Source organism: Amblyraja radiata, chromosome 10 (assembly GCF_010909765.2).
Source record: "Amblyraja radiata isolate CabotCenter1 chromosome 10, sAmbRad1.1.pri, whole genome shotgun sequence".
NCBI lineage: Eukaryota > Metazoa > Chordata > Chondrichthyes > Rajiformes > Rajidae > Amblyraja > Amblyraja radiata.
This window is the reverse complement of record NC_045965.1, coordinates 19602862-19624851: the sequence shown is the minus strand read 5'-3', so window position 1 is coordinate 19624851 and position 21990 is coordinate 19602862. Positions and strand designations below refer to the sequence as shown.

Below are 21990 nucleotides of genomic sequence, written 5' to 3'. Positions count from 1 at the left end.
TATAGGAAAGATGTTGTCAAGCTGGAAAAGGTGCAGAGAAGGTTTACGAGGATGTGGCCAGACTTGAAGGCCTGAACTATAGAGAGAGGTTGAGCAGGCTAGGACTCTATTCCTTGGAGCACAGGAGGGTCAGGGGTGATCTTATCGAGGTGTACAAAATCATGAGAGGAATAGATTGGGTAGACGCACAGAGTCTCTTGCCCAGAGCAGGGGAATCAAGAACCAGAGGACATGAGTTTGTGATTGGGGAAAGATTTAAAAGGAACCTGAGGGGTAACATTTTCATGCAAAGGGTGACGGGTGTTTGGATGAGCTGGTGGAGGAGGTAGTTGGGGCAGGTACTAATGCATCATTAAATAAACATTTAGACAGGTACATTGATAGGGCAGGTTTGGAGGGATATGAGCCAAATGCAGGCATATGGGACTAGTGTAAATGGGCTATGTGGCTGGTATGGACAAGTTGGGCCGAAGGGCCTGTTTGCATGCTGTATGACTCCAAGACTCTGAGCTGTGCCTGGAGCACTTTCTGCGGCGTTGCCTTCTGGGTAAGCACTGCTGCCATTGCTGGCTTGTTTTCGATGCAAACTTGAATAATCGTACAGTGTTGTGAAAATGTATGCATTCAGTCCCAAGATTGCACTTGGGACTGAGTACAGAATTGTTTGTGTAGTGCAAGTTCACGCAAGTCGACTATTATATAAGTCAGGGAATGTCTGTATTGATCTTGGAGTGCAGCATGGTTAAACCTCTATACGTTTGGAAATTCTTTATTAAGGAAAACAAATCAGCTACATCTGATCTTGTGATCTGAAAAGACTATCCATAAAAGTGAAGATGAAATTGGGATCAGTACCATTGGGCGTCCATAGATTGGTTTCCTGCACTTGCCATAGTTGAAACATCTGGAGATCCTTTGGGCATTTGAAGCATGATTTCACAGACAGCAAAAAAATCATCCATGTAATCAGTGCTGCTTTCATGGGAAAATTAGAATTTCCTGTCCAAATTATAATTGTGCATTATTGTTTTTGTTGCAGTGGCACAAGTTGAAAGAAACAGCAAAACTGGTAAAGTTCAGGAGAACTGAAGGTGTTACTCTTTGAATATATTTTCACTGGTCATTCATGGCTACATAACTGTTCTTAGTCATGTACTATTAGTCTTTTCTTCAAGTGTAATTTGTTCAAATGTTTATAATAATATGAATTTCAACTATACTGGCTCCAAAGATATAATCCTTAAAGAACTTTGATTAATAACTAAATGAAACTATGGATTAAATATTAACTAAATGTGCAACTAAATGTTGTCAGTTATGGGACAACATTTGCTACATCTTGTTTAATTAGCATTCAGATTTATTCCAAAAAAAAAGTCAGAAAACATTGGAAATACGCAGAGAATCAGGCATCTGTGGAGAGAGAAACAGTTCAAAATTGACAAGGGGTTTTTCAACCTGAAATTGTAAATGCTTCTCATTCCACGGATGTGGCCAGACCCATGTGAATCGTTTTTTTTCCTAATGATCTTGCATACATTGTTTGCTGTTAATGCAATTATTATGGTTCACTTCCGTGTTATAAGATAAAGCTGTTTTACTCTGAGGTGAGCTACAACCAAGTATCTCTGCCCTTGATAATATGCAGCTGTACTTCTCAGTGGTATTTATTCCACAGGCATCAATAATAGGATTGCTTAATTTTATTTCCTCTCCACAAGTCCAATAATTGCAGCAGTTTGTTATTACCTGGCTGATCAGGCGTCTTATTATTTTAACATAGTTTACCATAACTATATTAATCCACAAATGCAAGTGTTTACTATAATTATATATTTTTTGGGGGCACAGAACAAGACCATTTGGCTCATACCAATGCAGGCCAAACATGAACTCTAGGTTAATCTATAGCCATGCCCATGTCATCATGGCTTTTTATGTTCATTCATGCATCAAATATAAGTGTGGAGAGGTTAGTTAGGCCATAGCTAGAACATCATGCACAACTCTGTTTATCGAGTTGCAGGAAAACTGCGATAGCACTAAAGAAGGTGCAGCAAAAATGTATGCATTCATTGCCAGGGCTAGAGAGGGTTTCTGCTTCCATCACCTCTTTGGCTATGAGTTCCAGTCTCCCCAAATTCATTGAGTGATATAATTTTTCTCAACTCCCTACCAATTCTTAATCAATTGCTTCTCAGTTCCTGAGTTACTGAATCCTCTGATGCTTGGAAATGCATTGTTCAGTTCATCTTATCTAGGTTCTTCAATGTTATGCTTCTTTATTAATCTCCCATTCACACTCCTTTGTTCCAAACCAAACAACCTCAGTCTCTCATTACTATAATTTTCTACTGCTGGCAAAATCTGAGTAAGTTTCATGTACACCCACTCTTGTGCTATATTTGCTTATCATTTACATTCTCCCTCAGTCAAAGTCTGAATTTTCACCTTATGAAGTATGCAGTGTGTTCATTAGCATTTTACGCATTTTCTTCATCTATACTTGGACTGCCAAAAGGATCTAATCTTTCCTTTTCAAACCTCTCTTTTCATGTATGTATAGAACATATCAATGTTTTCCTTGACATTTATCTACCAATATTACTTTCATATACCTCTATGCTTTTGTAACTTTGATTTCACCTCTGGATTTTCTATAAATCAAATGTTCTGTAGTGCTGTGTTCGTTGTCTACCTTATTTTGCATTACCCCATCCCTCACCATCCAGGAGGATCTAGAACTATAAACTCCCTTTATAATTATTACGTTTGTTCTGAGTACCAACTACTTTCTGCTTGATTTCCGACTGGCCTGACAATTACTTACTTCAAGCAGCTTTCAGTATATTTTTGCCATATCAGTCTAGTAAAATTGGCTCAGACCAACTTAGACATTTTACTGCTGATCTATCTTTGTCCTTTTCCATAATTCTACTAAATGTAATTGAATTGTTATCACTGCTACTCACTGCTATGTTTTTCACGCCCAGATTCAGTCCTTTTTTTTCATTTTTGTTCTTTAGTTCAAATTATGACCCCATTTTGCTGATAATTGCCCTTCTTTTTGCTTCGGAAGACATGAGCAAAAATAGGATTTCGACCCTGAATCCTTTGTACATTCACGATTTAAAAAGGTCAACTAGTTTATTGTTCGTCAGGGATGCTGCCTGACCCGCTGAGTTACTCCAGTACTTTCTGGTTTATTTTAGTTTATTGGTAAAATTGCTTCTTTTGTTTGGTAGAGCCATATGGATTTAAATCTTGTATAGGAAAGAACTGCAGATGCTGGTTTGAATCAAAGGTAGATACAAAATGCTGGAGTAACTCAGCGGGTCAGGCAGCATCTCTGGAGAGAAGGAATGGGTGATGTTTCGGGTCGAGACCCTTCTTGATGCAACATTTGTCAGATTAAAAAAACGATTTCAGATATTAACAGTTGTCTGTTGTAACCGAGTGGCTGAGAGTAAGTCATTATTTCCATAGCTTCTTATGATATTAATGTCATAATTTGTTTGCCTGATAGCATCCAAAAAATTGTTTGGAGTTCAATACTGAGAAATTTGAGTTTTCTTTGAATTTTTCAGGCAGCTTCAGTATTCTATTGATCACAGTATATACAGTAGCACTTCATAAACAGTGCTTATTTGTTGACGGTACACAAAATTGCTGGGGAAACTCAGCGGGTGCAGCAGCATCTATGGAGCGAAGGAAATAGGCGACGTTTCGGGCCGAAACCCTTCTTCAGACTGATGGGGGGTGGGGGGGGGGAGAAGGAAGGAAAAGGGGGGGAGGAGGAGGAGCCCGAGGGCGGGCGGATGGGAGGGTGGGAGGAGACAGCTAGAGGGTTAAGGAAGGGGAGGAGACAGCAAGGGCTAGCAAAATTGGGAGAATTCAATGTTAATGCCATCCGGACGCAAGGTCCCCAGACGGAATATGAGGTGCTGTTCCTCCAATTTCCGCTGTTGCTCACTCTGGCAATGGAGGAGACCCAGGACAGAGAGGTCGGATTGGGAATGGGAGGGGGAGTTGAAGTGCTGAGCCACTGGGAGTTCAGGTAGGTTATTGCGGACTGAGCGGAGGTGTTCGGCGAAACGATCGCCCAACCTACGCTTAGTCTCCCCGATGTAAATCAGCTGACATCTAGAGCAGCGGATGCAGTAGATGAGGTTGGAGGAGATACAGGTGAACCTTTGTCGCACCTGGAACGACTGCTTGGGTCCTTGAATGGAGTCGAGGGGGGAGGTGAAGGGACAGGTGTTGCATTTCTTGCGGTTGCAACGGAAAGTGCCCGGGGAGGGGGTGGTGCGGGAGGGAAGGGAAGAATTGACGAGGGAGTTGCGGAGGGAGCGGTCTTTGCGGAAGGCAGACATGGGGGGAGATGGGAAGATGTGGCGAGTGGTGGGGTCACGTTGGAGATGGCGGAGGATTATGTGTTGTATTTGCCGGCTGGTGGGGTGAAAGGTGAGGACCAGAGGGACTCTGCCCTTGTTGCGAGTGCGGGGATGGGGAGAGAGAGCAGTGTTACGGGGTATGGATGAGACCCTGGTGTGAGCCTCATCTATGGTGGCGGAGGGGAATCCCCGTTCCCTGAAGAACGAGGACAATTTTGTTATTTGTTGACCATTAGTGATGGACAAAACTAAGTTGGTTTGATTTACTGCATCATGAAACTTAGTTTTGTCTCACTTGGATTGAAGAATGCCAACTTACATTTTCAAACCTTTTTCCAACATTGCAGAATTACATAAACTGCAATTATAATGGGCATTTATAATTTGTCTTTGGTTAATTTTTGAGAGACACAATACTAGGAGAATCTTCTGTTCTTGCAATAACCTAGAGAGCAACTAATATCCTGTTAAAACACCAGAACAGGAACACCCAGTTTTAATTTTAAGATCCACAGAAATACAACACTTTGCGTTGCACTGAAATAGCAGCCTAGATTTATGAAAGTGTAAAATCTGTTCAATCTATCAAATCCAACCTTTCCATGGACCATTTAATCTCCTAACAACTTGGTGTTAGTGTCCCAAAGGCTATCAAGTGGTTCTCAAAGTATTTCTTCGTCACTTCATAACTCAACCCGGATATGCTACTTTCTAAGCTACTTTATCAATGGAACTATGAGATCTTACATTCGAACAGCTTCACTGGGAGAGAAATATTTTGTTACAAGATCCATCAAAATAAAATTACAAATCTTTTACATATTTTACTCCTGGTAAGTTATCAATGGAAAGCTGCCTTTAAGAAAGCAACTAACTATAGTTGAAATGATTTGTTCAACATCTTGTCATGCATCTTTTTTCTTTTTTTTTAAGTTAACTACTATAGTGTAATTGAATCTCTCACTGAGCAGCTTACTATTTCTGTGCGATGCATTAATTACATATGGCTACATTGCATATAATAAACATTAGGACTTAATGCTTTATCTCTAGGGGCTATCATTGAATTTGGTGCAATATTTTATGTACTTCAATTTGTTAAATATGGATTTTTTTTTTGCAGTAGTGAATGCACTTTTTGAATTTAGTATCTATAAACCAACCTTTATTCACTTTCCATCATAACCATTTTACTCAATTCAATTTCCAAGACATTCACAGGGCCATGCACAATTTGTGGTATTAATAAAATACAATAGTAGGATGCTTTGCTACTATTTTAACTGAAATGAACAAGACAAACCTTTAACTGGCAATGTCTAATTCCATGAATGAATAATTTAAAGATAATATTCCTAACTTTGTTCAGGATTCAAGTAATCCAAACATGCCAAATATGTGAAGATTTCTACTTGCCTTGTAAGAAATCAGTTTTTTAAGTAAAATTAGGGGGGAAATCATTCAAAGTAAATTTGAAACTAAAGTATGAAACAGCGCTGACAAAAGAACTGGATATGTTGTACGCATACATAAGGTATAAGCATTAGAAAAATCTTGCCCATTTTCCCCCTCTACTCGAGGATATCCAAACAAAATAATTGAAACAAATCTGGCTAAATCCCCGAAAAAATGAACTTGACATAAATTAGTTTGTTTAATTGATCCTATCATTATTTCTTTTTTTCACATTTTTACTTGCTGCAATCCATTAATTTAAATTTGAAAATAATTGTGAATATAGAATTATAATTTTTTTTGATAAGCAAGGGGGTCAAAGATTAGTGGGAAAAATTAGAGCATATGGTATTGGGGGTAGGATATGGACATGGATGGAGAATTGGTTGGCAGACAGGAAACAAAGAGTAGGAATAAACGGGTCCCTGTCAGAATGGCAGGCAAGGCTCGGTGCTGGGGCCGTAACTATTTACAATATATATTAGTGATTTAGATGATGGGATCAAAAGTAACACTATCAAATTTGCAGATGACACAAAGCTGGGTGGCAGTGTGAACTCCGAAGAGGATGCTGGGAGGTTGCAGGCTGACTTGGACAGGTTGAGTGAGTGGGCAGATGTATGGCAGATGCAGTATAATGCAGATAAATGTGAGGTTTTTCACTTTGGCAGCAAGAACAAGGAGGCAGATTATTATCAAATTGTGTCAGATTAGGAAAAAGGGAACTGCAACGAGACCTGGGTGTCCTTGTACACCAGTCACTGAAAGTAAACATGCCGGTGCAGCAGGCAGTGAAGAAAGCTAATGGCATGTTGGCCTTCATAACGAGAGGATTGGAGTATAGGAGTAAAGAGGTCCTTCTGCAGTTGTACAGGACTCTGATAAGACCACATCTAGAGTATTGTTTGCAATTTTGATCTCCTAATTTGAGGAAGGACATCCTTGCTATTGAGGGAATGCAGGGTAGGTTCACGAGGTTAATCCCCTGAATGGCGAGACTCATTTGACGAAAGATTGGAAAGACTGGGCTTGTATTCACTGGAATTTAGAAGGATGAAAGGATATCTTATAGAAACATATAAAATTATAGAAGGACTAGACAAGCTAGATGCAGGAAAATTGTTCCCAATGTTTGGGGAAGTCCAGAACCCGGGGCCACAGTCTAAGAATAAAGGGGAGGCCACTTAAAACTGAGATGAGAAAAAACATTTTCACCCAGAGAGTTGTGAATTTGTGGAATTCTCTCCCACAGATGGCAGTGGAGACCAATTCACTAGATGAATGTTAAAGAGAGTTCGATAGAGCTTTTGGGGTTAGCGGAATCAAGGGGAGAAGGCAGGCACGGGTTACTGATTGTGGATGATCAGCCATGATCACAATGAATGGCGGTGCTGGCTCGAAGGGCCGAATGGCTTCCGCCTGCACCTATTTTCTATGTTTGCTACATGGCACTGGCAAAATTACAGTTCATTATTACCTCAGCTTTCATAGAAATCCTGTAGAATACAGCTATTGGGGAAATTAAAACCTCCCTTCAATTGGTATGTAGTGGGACTTGGAAAGCTTCCCCATCTAAGTGACCCAATTTAATCTATGGGGAAACCTCCTAACACATAAAAATCAGCCCAGCTACATGATGGACAAATTTAAACAAAATACAACTTGCATTTATATATTGGTTGCTTAGAAATTTAATTTTGAACTGAGACTTTCTGTAAAAAATTAACAATACTTGGGGAACACACAAGGAAACCTCCTGCATCTTAACTCTCAGTCTTTTCTCTCAGTAGCATTACCAAAATGTATATGGAGGGTGGTGCAATGATTAGTAGAGAGGTAATAATGAACCAAGGCCAAGCTTAAAGAGGTGACAGGGACCAGTAAGCAGTATCTGATGCTGAGTTTGACTAGTTGCATTCCGCAAACATCAGGATAGAGATGTACGTACAAGGCTTCTCTTTAATCTGTGCTGTTAATTGATCTTAGTCAGTGGAGCATTACATTACATAGATAGATAGCATACCATGATTAGTACTTTCAAGTTAGTGCAAGGAATTAAAAACACAACCAAAGCTTCTACTCCTAATTGCTACCCAATGAGGTGCTGTAAAGCACACTTGAGGACAGGTGAACACAGCATTTAGTTGTGTTGGTATTGGGTAGGATTAAATATTAACTAACTATAGCTAAACTGCAGTTTCTAATAATAATGTATGATGTTATCATGCTTCTGTAGTTGCAAATCATCCTTAATTGGGTAAGCTAGAGTTTTCAATGTACTCTGTCCTGTTACAATGCTGTGAATGTAACTTGGCAAAACCTGCTGGGATATTTCATCAAAGAAAGGCTCTAAGGGATGTCTAATGACACATTAGATCTGCACTGGCTGTTCAAGACATACCTGCCAGCATTTGGCAGATTGTTAATTGCTATGATACCTTTGAATTAAGGAGATTCTGGGCTGGGAAGAACAGTACTGCGACAGAAAGAGGGGAAGGCAGCAGCTTCCATCCATATCGAAGCGGAAATGATGCAAGAGACTGTGGGATCTAGGCCATGTGTCAACACTCCAACAATGGCACACATTCACAGTGTTGCCGTAGGGCAGCCTCTCAGCACCAAGCCATGGAACAATTAATTGCCGCAAGATCATAAATTGAATTGTATTGTTGTATTGTATTGTATCAGCAACAGAGAGCAGGGATTCAAACTGAGCAGTTTTGTGCCCCATATCCGAGGAAGGATGTGCTGGCATTGGAGAGGGTCAAGAGGGGGTTTACGAGAATGATCCTGGGGAATATTGGGTGAAGCTATGATGAGCGTCTGTACTCGTTGTTGGAAGTTTGGAAGGATGTGAGGGGGTCCTCATTGAAACTTACTGAATATTGAAAGGCCTGGATTGAGTGTATGTGGAGATGATGTTTCCACTGGTGAGAGAATCCCGGATCAGAGGGCACAGCCTCAGAATAAAAGGACGGACCTTTGGAAAGGAGATAAAGGAGTGGTTTTAGTTAGAGGGTGGCGAATCTGTGGAGTTCATTGCCACAGACAGCTGAGGAGGCCAAGTCATTAGGTATTTTTAAAGCAGACATTGACAATTCTTGATTAGTTAGGGTGTCAAAGGTTATGGTGAGAAGGCAGGAGAATGGGGTTGAGAGGGAAAGGTAGATCAGCCACGATTGAAAGGCGGAGTAAGCTCGATGAACCAAATGGACTAATTCTGCTCCTATAACTTATGAATATAAGAACATCAGGTACCCTGTACACCAACGAGCAGGGCAGTGTTTGTGCTAGTTCCTCTTGCAGCAACATTCAAAGTAAGCAGGAGTCTTTCTTCAAGACCAGACAATAGAAACTTGTAAGTGGTGGACTTGAGGACTAGGAACCCTGGAAGAAATCAATGCTCTGCAGGATAGTACTAACCAGGTGCCAGTAGTCATGCCAGTCTACATTTAAAACACTCCAAGTGATAATCGATCCATAACAAGCTATGGTTGCATTTCCTATCACATTTCAAAAGATAGCTAATATTCAGACATGCAAATATTCCTTTTGATAAATTATGAGGGGGGAACCTAACACCTGTGCATAATGTTAGAAAAAAATCAATACAGTGAAGAAAGGTGGGAGAATAATTGTGGAAAATGTAAATATTATACCATACCCACTAACTAAATGTTCAAACCAGCCAGAGCACAGTCAGACCCATTGTGTTAAAAGTTATCATTCAGACATGAAAGTACACATATTAATACATAGGAATGGATATAAGGAGGCTTTGTGTAGATTAAGTGAATTGTGTGAATATTTCCCAACCTACAAGCCAAAATGCAGCTAAAGTGAATTCTGGATAATGCCCAAGTTCTCAGTATTTAATGGTTTGAAAATGCTCCTTTGTGCAATTTCATACCATCAATAAACATTTTTGTTTGCCTATTATAGACCAGCCTTCAGCACAGTGTTGTTTCTTTTCACCCCAAGTAATAAGAAAGAGTGTTTATGATGCTAGAATAATACAACCATTGAGTGAGGCAGGCAATGTGTGTTGTTCTTTAAGTAAAGGTTATTTTTCTCAAGTACATGTTTTACAGCTTGGACCATGTGATGACAATGTGACTCCTCATCTGAGAGGCAGCACAGACCAGTCATAGTCCAATTCAGATCAACCACTATGCTTCAATATTTAAAAGGATGACCATAACTGAAATACTGAGAAAATGTACCACAATACTTAAATCATCATACTGATTCAGTGAATAGCTTGTTTGCACAGTGAAGGGATTATGTGATTGAATCACAAGAGCATAATGGCAGTGTTTGTACAGCAGTTCATAATTTCAGAAGAGCTGTAATGCAAACAGACATTAAAAAATAATGCTTTTTTTAAATCCTTTTACTGGAAATGTAAGCATTTACTACATGTAAAGAACAATTTCCCACAAAAAGATTACTTCAATGCTGATATGGATTTTAAAAAACTTATGCGTATACATTTTCTGAGAATTTATACTTTATTTCCTCTTGTTTCCCTTCTCTGAAATCCATCCCAATTATCTATTTCCTTTATCTTAAGCAGAATTTCATAACTAGTACTTTGCCAAATGATGTTTCTGCATGGCGATGTCTAGGAGGTGACTGGTGGCATTTTATAAGATTAATGAAGTTATTGAAGCTGAGGTCAATCATATACAGCATCGTGGTTCCCAACATGGAATTTGGGATGTGATTAAGGAGCAGAAACTCTGACAGCTCCATCACCCAAACAATGGCTGGTGACATCTATTGTGTTGTCCCAACCATGATACTGGCTAAGAATTGAGATCAACTAACTAATTTTAGGTCAAAGATTCAATTTTAAATTTTACTAGTCTGTATAGTTGATTGCATTCATCCACACAACTTTAATGTGAGTTTTTTGCCTCCTTCAAACCATTAAGAAAGATCATAGGTCTTATCTCCTGTCTACTGATTTTTAACAATACATGTTAAGTAGTACAGACTCTTGAATGTTTGGGTCAAAAAATATTATCCCACCTCACTTTGAGCTACCAATTCTATTACAAAGCAAATATATTTAATTTACACATCACTATCAAATAACTTATCAAATCTAATTATCTTGGCACATTCATGAAGAATAGCCACATGGATGTGCAACAACTGAACAAGCATTGGTCTAAATATCAGCTTGAGTTAAGTCTCTGGCTGTAATTGACTGTTAAACTTTATGGGCTAAATGTTCCTTCTCATTGAGTTGTGATAGTGCCAGGACTGAACTTTCATAGCTCCTAGTGATGCTATTATGAATCCATCAAGATTTCCTCGATTAAATCTTTTAAACAATTTGGAAACCTTCCTAATAGTTTCTTCATTCCCTTCTAATTGGTAGATAACCTCTGGATGTGAATCATGTCCAATGAAGTCACAGCAAAAGAAGAGAGAGAAATGTTGACCTACATTTTTCCAGCTCCAGCCTCAGGAAAGAAGGCTCCAAAGTTTAGACAGTCAAAGGTCAAGGTATTATTTTTGTGAGAGAGGAAGCTGAAAACTCCTTTGACACACAGAATAGAAAACCGGGTCCATAACACAGGGACTATGGCAGGATGACTTTCCCTTATTCATTTGTTGGCAATGAACTTTGCTGACAAGGGCAAAATTGTCCATCACCAGTTGGGCCTTGGTAGGAATGTGGTGAGCATATTCCAGTACTGTTGCAGTCCAACAGCTGAAACTACTCCTGTAATATTGCTGGATAATGAACTGCAGTATGTAGAGCCAGCAATAATAAACAAACAGCAATCGAGATGCAAGTTATGAGTGTGTAAAACTTGAATAGGGACTAGGGCTTTGTTCCCATGTACCTGCTGCTGTTGCCCGAGGTAGAACCGGTTGGGTGGTTTGGATGTGTCGTTGAAGACATCAGAATCCTGCACACGTCAAATGAATGTCAGAAATTTTAATGACTTCAACTCAATCACAAATTCCAACATTCGTCATATTCTATTTTTGCGTATTGCATAAAAATTAGCAACATTCATCTCCCAAGATTCCGTATCATATTCCTGGGATATTATTTCTTATCCTCTCTCATTATATTTAAATGTCACTTAACTTCCTTCCTGCAGATGAAAATAACGTGGAAATTTCAAAAATAGAACTGTCAATAGTAAGTCAGTCTAGCGATATAGAATACAATTACCCAACATAGCTTGAAAATAATTTGTATTATGAATCTACAGTTTGCCACAGTCATTTTAACTGGCATACTTGATGCTATGGGAAAGTAGGCAGCACAGTGGCACAGCTTGTGCAGCATAGTGGTGCAGCTGGTAGAGCTGCTGCCTCACAGTGCCAGAGAGCCAGGTTTGATCCTGACCTTGGGTGCTGTGTATGTGGGGTATGCACATTCTCCCTGTGACTGCGTGGATTTCCTCCTGCTGTTTGGGTTTCTTCCCACATCCCAAAGACGTGCAGATTTGTAAGTTAATTGGCCTCTGTAAATTGCCTGTGTATCGAATGGGATAACATAGAAGTCGTGTGAACGGGTGATCAATGGTCAGGTTGGACGCGGTGGACTGAAAGGCCTGTTTCCATGCTGTATCTCTTAACTAAGCTAAACTCTATGTTCTGCACAACCCTTAAGAAAATGTAGCCTTAATGCATGACATGTTGACAGTTTATGAATGAGTGCATTGACATTATTTCATGAAGCAATAGATATTTGCAGAATACCATTCTGTATGACTGTTTCTTTAAAACAAATGTATTATTCTGGATTTGCTGCACATTCTTATCAACCTCTTCCATTTCAAAACAAATGCATACTGGAGTTTTTAGGGAGAGGGGTCACGTTACTGGCGCAATGATCTGTGGAAAAACCTAGCACAACCGACAATTCTGTCGCCCCCAAGACCGAGTCCAACAACCTTTGACGCCAAGAATTTTCAGATTAACTGTTTAAATTAATCAAACATCAATTTAAACTCATCACTGAGTGGAATGTTTTTGTTACTGCCTCTATCGGTGAGGAATTACTATTTTTGTGTTAGATTTTGCTAGTAGTAACTCAATGTGCAAGGCAGGAAATTAAGTTTATTACGCCAAGTTTTAATGCTGAGGGCTAGCTTTGATGGTTTGGATGTGTAAGCTTGGTGAAAAGTTAAGAGCAGGAATAAAGTGGCAAAACACTTGAATTATCTGGTTAAGACTTGAGTTTGAAGTTGATGGGTTGGGTATCGATTAAGGTGGTTAATTTAAGAACAGGAACATCTAATCTATTGACAAAATATGGCCAGTGGCATCTGTTGGATTTCGCCCATTGAAGGACCTCTGAAATTTTAGTGAGCAGGAAACTTAACGTACATGGCGTATATGGTAAAACCAGCTCTTCCTCACCCCATCACCCATCATTACAGAGGTCAGAGCAGAACCGAGTTGGGACAAGAATCTCACGATGCTCAGGTGGAGATGGGGGCTATGGTTTGCAAACTGAGCAAATGAATGGAAGGACTGAGGATGGTGACAGTAAGAGATATAGCTGGTTAGAATGGAGGAGGAAAAATACAAGCAACTGTGTGGAGTTGCCCAGGTAAAATGGAGGCACAACTAATGTCAAAACAGAACTCAGTGCTGTAAAGGATATGCATCTGTCCTCCTACAGAACTTGCATACACAATATAATTTAGCTGTATACCATTTGAGGTCACTATGCAAGCTCTGCATTCCCCCTGCACAAATGCCTTACATACACAAAAGTTCCATCAACAATTTCATCCCCCCACCCCAGTCTATGTTCCAACCGTAAAATAGCTCAAAAAGCCCAAATGTTTGGACATTGCTGTCAGAAGGAACACGTAACATAGTTAGACAGGGATGGGAGTTGGTTGTGATGGAGTAAGGAGGTTATTGACTTCAGGAAGCATGGTGGAATACAAGCCACAATCAGCATCAGTGGTGCCGGAGTGAAAATGGTTGGAAGCTTCAAATTCCTTGGTGTTAATATCACCACGATCTGTTGTGGATCAATCACATTGATGTGATACCCAAGAAGGCACACCAATACCTCTACTTCTTGAGGAGACTGAGGGAATTTGGCATGTCGCCAATGAATCATATACTTCTACAGATACACCAAAGAAAGCATACTGTTAGGTTGCATCGCAGCTCGTTTTGGGAATAGCTGTGCTCAAATTGCCGAGAGTTGGAGATGTAGCCCAGTTGATCACACTGACCAGGCCTCCCACCATTGATTCCATGTACACTTCACGCTGCCTCAGGCAAGCAGCCAAATTAATCAAAGGTTTGCCCCACCACTAGGCTCAAGGACAGTTTCTTCCCTGCTGTTATCAAGCTTCTAAATGGTTCTTCCACAGGCTGGGTTACTCCCCGATTCACCTGTACCCCGTTGTTGACATTGGACTTTGTCTGTGGAACTGATGCGGTACAATGCTGAGTACTATATTCTATCCTCTGAACACATTCTATGTAAATTATGGGCAAAAGAGTAAGTTGGGAGAGAACATGATCAACAAGGTTGTCTATGTGTGGAGTCACAGGAGAGGGGCAAGGTGTTAAATGAATATTTTTCATCTATATTCACCTTGGAGAAAGTCATGGACAAAGACATATCCCTACTATACTCCCTATACACTCACGACTTTACAGACAAATTTGGCTCAAACTCCATCTACAAGTTTGCACATGACACCACTGTTGGTGGCTGGATCATGGACAGTGACAAGACAGAGTACAGGAAGGAGATAGAGAACCTAGTAACGGTGTTAGGATCATAACCTCTCGCTCAGTGTTGGCATGATGAAGGAGCTAGTTATCGACTTGGGGAGCATGGAGCACATGCTGCAATCAGGATCAATGGGACCAAAATGGAAATGGTTGAGCACTTCAAGTTTCTTGCCGTTAATATTACCACTGTAATACTGTTCACTGTACCTCAGTACAGGTGACAATAATTAACTTAAACCTAAACATGGATGCCAGGGAACTCTCGGAGGTTAACACTGATGTCTTAAAGAGATTCCTCATTACAGAACAGGAGGCACCAGTGTTTTTTTCTTTTGAAGATATAGCATGGACACAGGCCGTTCAGCCCACGGAGTCCACGCTGACCGTAAATCACCCATTCCCGCTAGTTCTACGTTATCCCACTTTTGTATGCTCTCCTTACTCACTAGGGGCAATTTACAGAGGCCAACTAACCTACAAACCCAACGTCTTTGGGGTGAGAGAGGAAACCAGAGCACCCTGAGGACACCGACATGGTCACAGGGAGAACATGTAAACTCCATACAGACAGCACCCAAGATCAGGATCAAAATGGTGCTATGAGGCTGCAGCTCTACCAGCTGCGCCACTGTGCTGTATCAAGGTAGATATATCCCCGGGACCTAATCAAGTGCATCCTACAACTTTGTAGGAAGCTAGGGAAGAAATTACAGAGCTATATTAAAGAGATATATGAACTGCTGGAAGACTGGTGGGTGGCCTACGTTGTTCCTGCAGAAAGGCTACATGTATAACCTGGGAACTATAGACCGGTGAGCCTAACATTAATGGTGGATAAGTTATTGGCGGGGATTCTGAGAGACAGGATTTGCATGAATTTCAAAAGCATCATCTAATTAGGGATAGTCAGCATGGCTGCATGGGTGGAAAATCATCTCACAATTTAAATGAGTTGGGATGGTGGACAACGAAGAAGGTTATCCATGATTACAATGGAAACTGGATCAAATGGGCCAATGGGCTGAGATATGGCTGATGGAGTTTAATTCAGACCTACATGTCCTCAGAATATTAGCAGACCAGATCAATTTTTAGAACAGATGTGGGTGAATTACATACACTAAATCTATTTACCAGCACAATATATGCAACAATAAATGACAAATATTTATGTCAAGAGGCAAAAAAAAAAAAATGCATTTACTGGAAATCTGAAATAAAAACAGAAAATGCTGGAAAATACTGAAGGGTTTCTTTTGGCCTCGGGTGCTTCTTAGCAAACATTTATTTTTATGTGGATGAAGTAAACATTGTAATCCAAAGCAAGAATAATTAGAACAGGAGACAAAAGAGACTGCAGATGCTGGAATCAGGAGCAAGAAACCACCTGCGGGAGGCTCAGTAAATTGAGCAGCAACTATGGGTGATGAGAAATAGTCGACATTTTGGGTCAAACTCCTGCCCCAGTCCTGCTGCAGAGATTTGCCCCGAAACATCAATTAATAATTAAAGCAGGATACTTCATTAATTCATCAAGCATCATTTCTTTCATTTCTCTTTCGACTCGTGAACTGTTCCAAGTTAAGAACAGAGCAAGTTCACAAGTTATAGTAGAAATTATGTCATTCGGCCCATCGGGTCCATTCTGCCATTCAATCATGGCTGAGCTCCGCATCCTAATTCCCATTTTCCTGCCTTCTCCCCATAATCCTTGACACCCGTTCTAATCAAGAATTTGTCTATCTCTGCCTTAAAAATATTAATTGACTTGGCCTCCATAACCCTCTGTGGCAATGAGTTCCACAGATTTAAGGGCCTGTCCCACTGACGCGACTTTACAGCGACTGTCTTCGACCTTCAAGCTCGCGGGCACTCGCCTGGAAAACCTCGAGCTGGATCGACCGTCAGCGATGAAACCGCGAGCTGGATCGACCGACCACACACACACACACACGCACACATCGCAAAGGCGGGGGGCAGGGAAGCGCTGTCTGAAATTCACACCCACGATGAACAGGAAAGTAAAAGACGGCTTCACAGTGTACGGTAAGTCCTTTAGAAAGCGCGGGGGGGGGGGGGAGAGAGAGAAGGGGCGGAGAAAGGGGGGGGGGGGGGAGACACTTTTAAGAAGCCAGACAACTTATAATAAAATTTAGTGGGCATTTAAATTTCGGTCGGTTTTCCTTGGTCCTGAAAGTTCCTCCTCACCTCCTTTCTAAAAGAGCGCTCTTTAATTCTGACCTTAAGAACCCTGCCATAACTTGGGGAGATCCTAGATTCTTCCCTCTATGCTAACCTCCAACATAACAATTATTGTTGCATTTCAGAACTTAAGTTTATCCTAACCTACAAATATACAATTTTTATACATTATTTCTCAATCCTACATTTCAAGATACTTCATACCGCTCTCCTGCATTTGGCTTCATTTCCTCAGCACTTTGACATTATGGAATACTTTACCTCCAGAAGGTATTGCTTCTTCTTGCAATCAACGGGCTTTTAAAACCTGGAGTTATTTTTTTTTAAAGCTTAATACTCTCCCCTCCCCCCTCCTCCACAACAGATGGATCTTCCAACCAAGTGTCTCAATGAAATAGAGAGAAAAAATGGGTATTTAGGATCTGACATATCTGCTGCTATGAAAAGTTAATTTTTTCTTGTTTTTTTTGTCAGAGTATCTCAAAGGAACAATAGTTTATGAGGTTAATATAAATTATTTGTCAAGACATTACAGATATCTAAGTGCTCTTCTATGTGCTGATGACAACAAAATTGGAAAGAAAGCCAGTCCTTTTCCTGACGCAGAAGGATATTGATTATTTGTGTGTGGTGAGAGATTTGGAAAATTCAATTAAAGGATTTGAGCAAAGGTTTCATAAATTTTTTTCCTCCTACAGTATTGTTGTGATTTAATCAATAATTTATTTTTCTATAGATTTTTTCTGAACATGAAAATAAATAACATTTAAACAATTCTACTTACTGCAGAAACAAATGTAACAATCTCTGAAGAGCTTGATCAGGTGTTGTTACTGAGTTGCCCATACGTTTGCTGGCTGTAACTCACTTAATTATGAATTTTATTGGTATTTTGTCCAAGGAGATCTTATTTACTGTGACTTGGGAGAGAAAAAAAGAAGAGCTCAGCATTAGGATGAAATTGATAGGCAAGGTACAATTATAAATAAACCTCGTGGCTGGAGTTGGAGGTGTTTGCCTTTACACTGCTTTGAACATGATTCAGAGAAATCTGTTTAATTCTCTTTTGATTCTTAACTATTCGGGGACACTTTATGAGTTGTATTCTGGTTCCAGCTGTTTGCAAAAGGGACAATAGTTCAACCTTTTGCTTGGCATTTGATTTGATATTTACAACTGAAAGAATCAAACCTGAGAATATACTGGCGTGGCAGGGAGTTCTCAGTTTTGCAAACTAGAAACTAAAAATACAATGTCCAATAATAATTAATTAAGCACTGTGAATAAGGAAACGTATAAATCATGACTTTATCCACTCCAGAAATAACATTTGTAAATTTATCACTACAGGTCCTCCCCTGGTTACAACAGGATTCCATTCCTGAATACTGTTCGTAACCCGAACAGTTTGCAAGTCAGAGAAATGTGGTTGCCCGGCAGTATATTTAAATAAAAAACATATGCCAATCAAGGGCAACGTGCAGTTGAACCAGGGTATTAACTCAAACATTCTGACATTTCCACAAACTGAGTTCCCACACAGCAGAAAATGTCTGCAGATGGCGGCAAATCGAATCCACCAGTCTTCCAAACACTCGTTCATATGCACGACCTGTCCATAAGTTGCACGCTCATAATCTGGGGAGGAGCAGTATTCATAAACACTTAAATGCGTTTTTTGTTTTTTTTTAATCAATTTAATCCCTTCTCTTCTAATCTATTACTTCTGCATCTGCCAGCTACTCTCCCATCTGCTGACAGCAATGAATATAGGAATTTATAAAATTAAACAAAAGATCATTTAACTTTAAAGTCCCATTCAAATATTTTCTACAGATCCTCCATCCTTCTCTCTGATTTGTTGCTTCTTGAACCTTTCATTTTATCCACCACAAAACCTTCCACAAATACGCGACCTTTTAAATGGCGTTCTGACTTCTTAATTTCGCAATTTTTAATCTGTGCCTTTGACAAATCTTAAAATGAATTATTTTTCTTGCAATGTTAAGAAATCTCTTGATAATCAATACATATTTCACATAATTGACATCATCCAGTATTCCATATTCCTTGCTTTTTCTATATAAATTCATGATTGGTGTGTTCCGACGTTCAACTTTGACTCAATGTCATTATAGAAAGCCCTCATTTGATCCTCCTGGTTTCAGGGGTGGAGCTATTAGATTTACTATTGAAACTATTAGATTGCTATTGACGGGTAACAACTGGTTGCTAGTAGCTCTGTGGGAGAGTCTTGAATCTGTCAAAACATTGCCCTGCCCAGTTCTGAATAGTGCAATCTCAACAGCTGATTTTTCCACAGCCTTTGCCAAAACAGTGTCACTTATCAAATCATCTTTACATATGTTTTAAAAAGGGAGATAAATTAAATGTGCAAGATTTGTAACAAAATAAAACCGCTAGATACACATCATCTCAATGCCTCACTCATCGCAAGATACTATAGTCAAGGCAGAAAAACTAATACTTGGGTGAAATATTAGTTAGTGGGCAAAGAGATACCCGACTCCAGTCTTAGCCAAATGTCATCAGGAGACAAGAAAGAAATCAAAGAAAGCACAAATTGCTGTTATTTTAATCTCCCATCTAACAATAACTGGACACAATATAAAAAGCAGGACTAATTAGGCATGACCTGATAAAACAGACATGTGTGTATTTTAATTATCAGCATCTTAATTTTATAATTTCTATTCCCAGGGGGCCGTCCCTTAGGAGTCTAGTGTGAATATGAAAGGGCAGATCATTGCAGCTGCCCACTCATATAAATATATGACAGAAATGTCACTAAGCAAATCAATCTGTCCACTAAAATGCCTGCAGGGAACTGCTCCCACAGGTGCACACCAAGATTCAGTTTCTAGCACCTAATTTAAATGTCGTTTACCCTGACACACAGCACTCTCTCAGCAACCCCCTCTCATGCTAAAGAAAATCAAGGAATGTTTGTTGACTCTGTTAACTCGGTTATGTGTACCATATTATTAAAAATCTAAAAATACTAATATGTTATGCCAGCATAATATTGCAAGAACAAGCTTATAATGTTGCTACCGGTTTTGGCTAACCAAAAGAAACCTTAGATCATTGGGGGGGAAATATTGGGACAGTTGAATAAATAGATCCAAACACAGATCCATTTCCTCTGATCCAACCAAGGCCAACCCTAAGTTGTCCAACCCTTTCCATGTCCTCACAGCCTGGCTCAAAGGCTCCCGTAACACCACAGCCGCTCTTCGTGTCCTACCTTCATCGTTCCCCTTCTCCTCTTTCCCTTTTGGCTCCATGTCTGTTTTTGCCAATGTTTGTTTCTTGGCTCCACGATCTGGCTCTTGAGTTGGAGATAACGAACAAGGGTCCAGTAAATGATCACTGCCTGTTTTATTTGGGAGAAGAGTTTAAGGACAAGCTGATAGAAATCAGCAGTATTGCTAAGCAATGTTTTCAAATATTGAACAACCTTCCTCTTCCATCCTTCAAACCCAAGATGCATCATTTCTCTAAACTGCATGCCTGGCGGAAGTTCCTAATCAAGTCAGTATTTGTTAAGATCAAGACGGCACTTTCATGAGAGTCACTTTACCATCATGAGAGTCAGAACATGTGTGTAAGGCTAAGAATACCATTACTTCATCAGACCTGTCTTGAGTATTTCTGACCCCCAAGGCTAAAGAAACTGGGGCAATTGAAAATTTGAAGATAAATCAACAGTATTTTATTAGTCAAGGTTACTGATGGAAAAAGAGAAAAAACAGATACTGTAAATGGGTAAATTACAGTTTAATCATGATTGGAGAAAACACTGGAACTTAATTGTGGGATGAATGCCCCACAGTTCAGTACCCGTTGCAGACTTCTTTCTGAAAGACCATTTCATAGTCCAAATACCCATCTCTGACCAAAATCATGGACCCAATTTGATCGTTTTAAAACATTTTGAAAAATCGTTTTTTTTCTATAAATAAAATACAAATTGAGCAACCATTTCTGAGCTTTTGTTATATTATTTATTATGATTATATATTCTGTTGTGCTGCAGCAAGTAAGAATTTCATTGTTCTATCTGGGACATATGACAATAAAACACTCTTGACTCTTGAAAGGTAGACACAGTGGTAAAAATGCAGAAGGGAATGACGGAAGGGGGAGCACAAGAGGAGCAAGGGAAAAAATCCAGCTTCGGAAGAGTTTAAAAAAGGGAATTTTAATTATTGATTGTGATCAGTGACATGGATCAACAATATGCATTAGAACTGCAGAAGAAATCAGCTCTAATATTATTTGAGATAAAATTTAGTTTTATACTGGAAGGAAAATCTCGGATGGAAATTAAACGCATTCCAGCATATGTCAATGTTTTAAAAATAGTAGAAATATTTTAACACTTTTTACTCTTTTTAAGTTTGATGTAAAATTGAACCAGCAGCAAAAACACTGATGGGAAGGTGTAATGTGAGCTGAATACACCGTTTCAGTAGCCTCCCCCGAGGCAAGAATTTGTTTCTAATATCACGTATTTTTACTTGCACCCACTATCCTATTTTTCTCCCCTCCGTCACTTGCAACATAGTGACGACAATCATCATAGTCAATGAATGGTTAATGCGGGAGATTTCTGTCCATTCAACAGCTGGTGCTTCTAAGATCTATTTTCCAGTTGTGCACCAGGTAGATCATATAACTCTCACTTTCTCACCCCGTGAAGCAAATTTTTAAAAAATAGAGAAGGGACGAGGGGCACAGGGTGGGGGTGAAAAACTATTCCAAACATAAAACCAATATTTTTATACTGCAGTAATAACCAAGAATGGACAGTCTGCATCAATTTGACAGAATGAGCCACTGACATGAGAGATCACTGCTATTTCTTTTGAGCATTCTTGAGCTCTTGGCAGCCGTGACCCTTACCAAGCACATGATTAAACAGAGATTTTCATTGCATTGCCCTCGAGGTGTCCCATTCAATGTTCTGGGTCGGTCATTCGCTCAGAATGTCATGAATGTCATTTTCCAGTGCAGCTGGAGGGAGAAAAGAATCTTGCCCACCTCATGCTTATGCTGCTTTCCAAATTCCAAAACCCATTAAAACACAAATAAACCCAGAAGAGATGAGAAAGCAGGTGGGAATGTATGGCCTGCAGTAGGTCATGACATCTTAATTTTGTTAAATATTTGC

The 21990-nt window shown here is 39.7% G+C and overlaps 1 protein-coding gene across 2 annotated transcripts in view; it reads left to right on the top strand.

The window, feature by feature from the left end:
* The window catches only part of LOC116977643 (centromere protein R-like), a 32546-nt gene that overhangs the window by 8534 nt on the left and 2022 nt on the right, over positions 1 to 21990 (top strand). The window contains exon 7 of one of the 2 annotated variants that reach the window (XM_033028283.1): positions 1040 to 1091. The exons of the other annotated variant lie outside the window; for it this stretch is intronic. Coding sequence (XP_032884174.1) covers positions 1040 to 1089 — 50 coding nt within the window. The 3' untranslated portion in view covers positions 1090 to 1091. The remainder of the gene's footprint in view (positions 1 to 1039; positions 1092 to 21990) is intronic. 2 annotated transcript variants of the gene reach the window in all.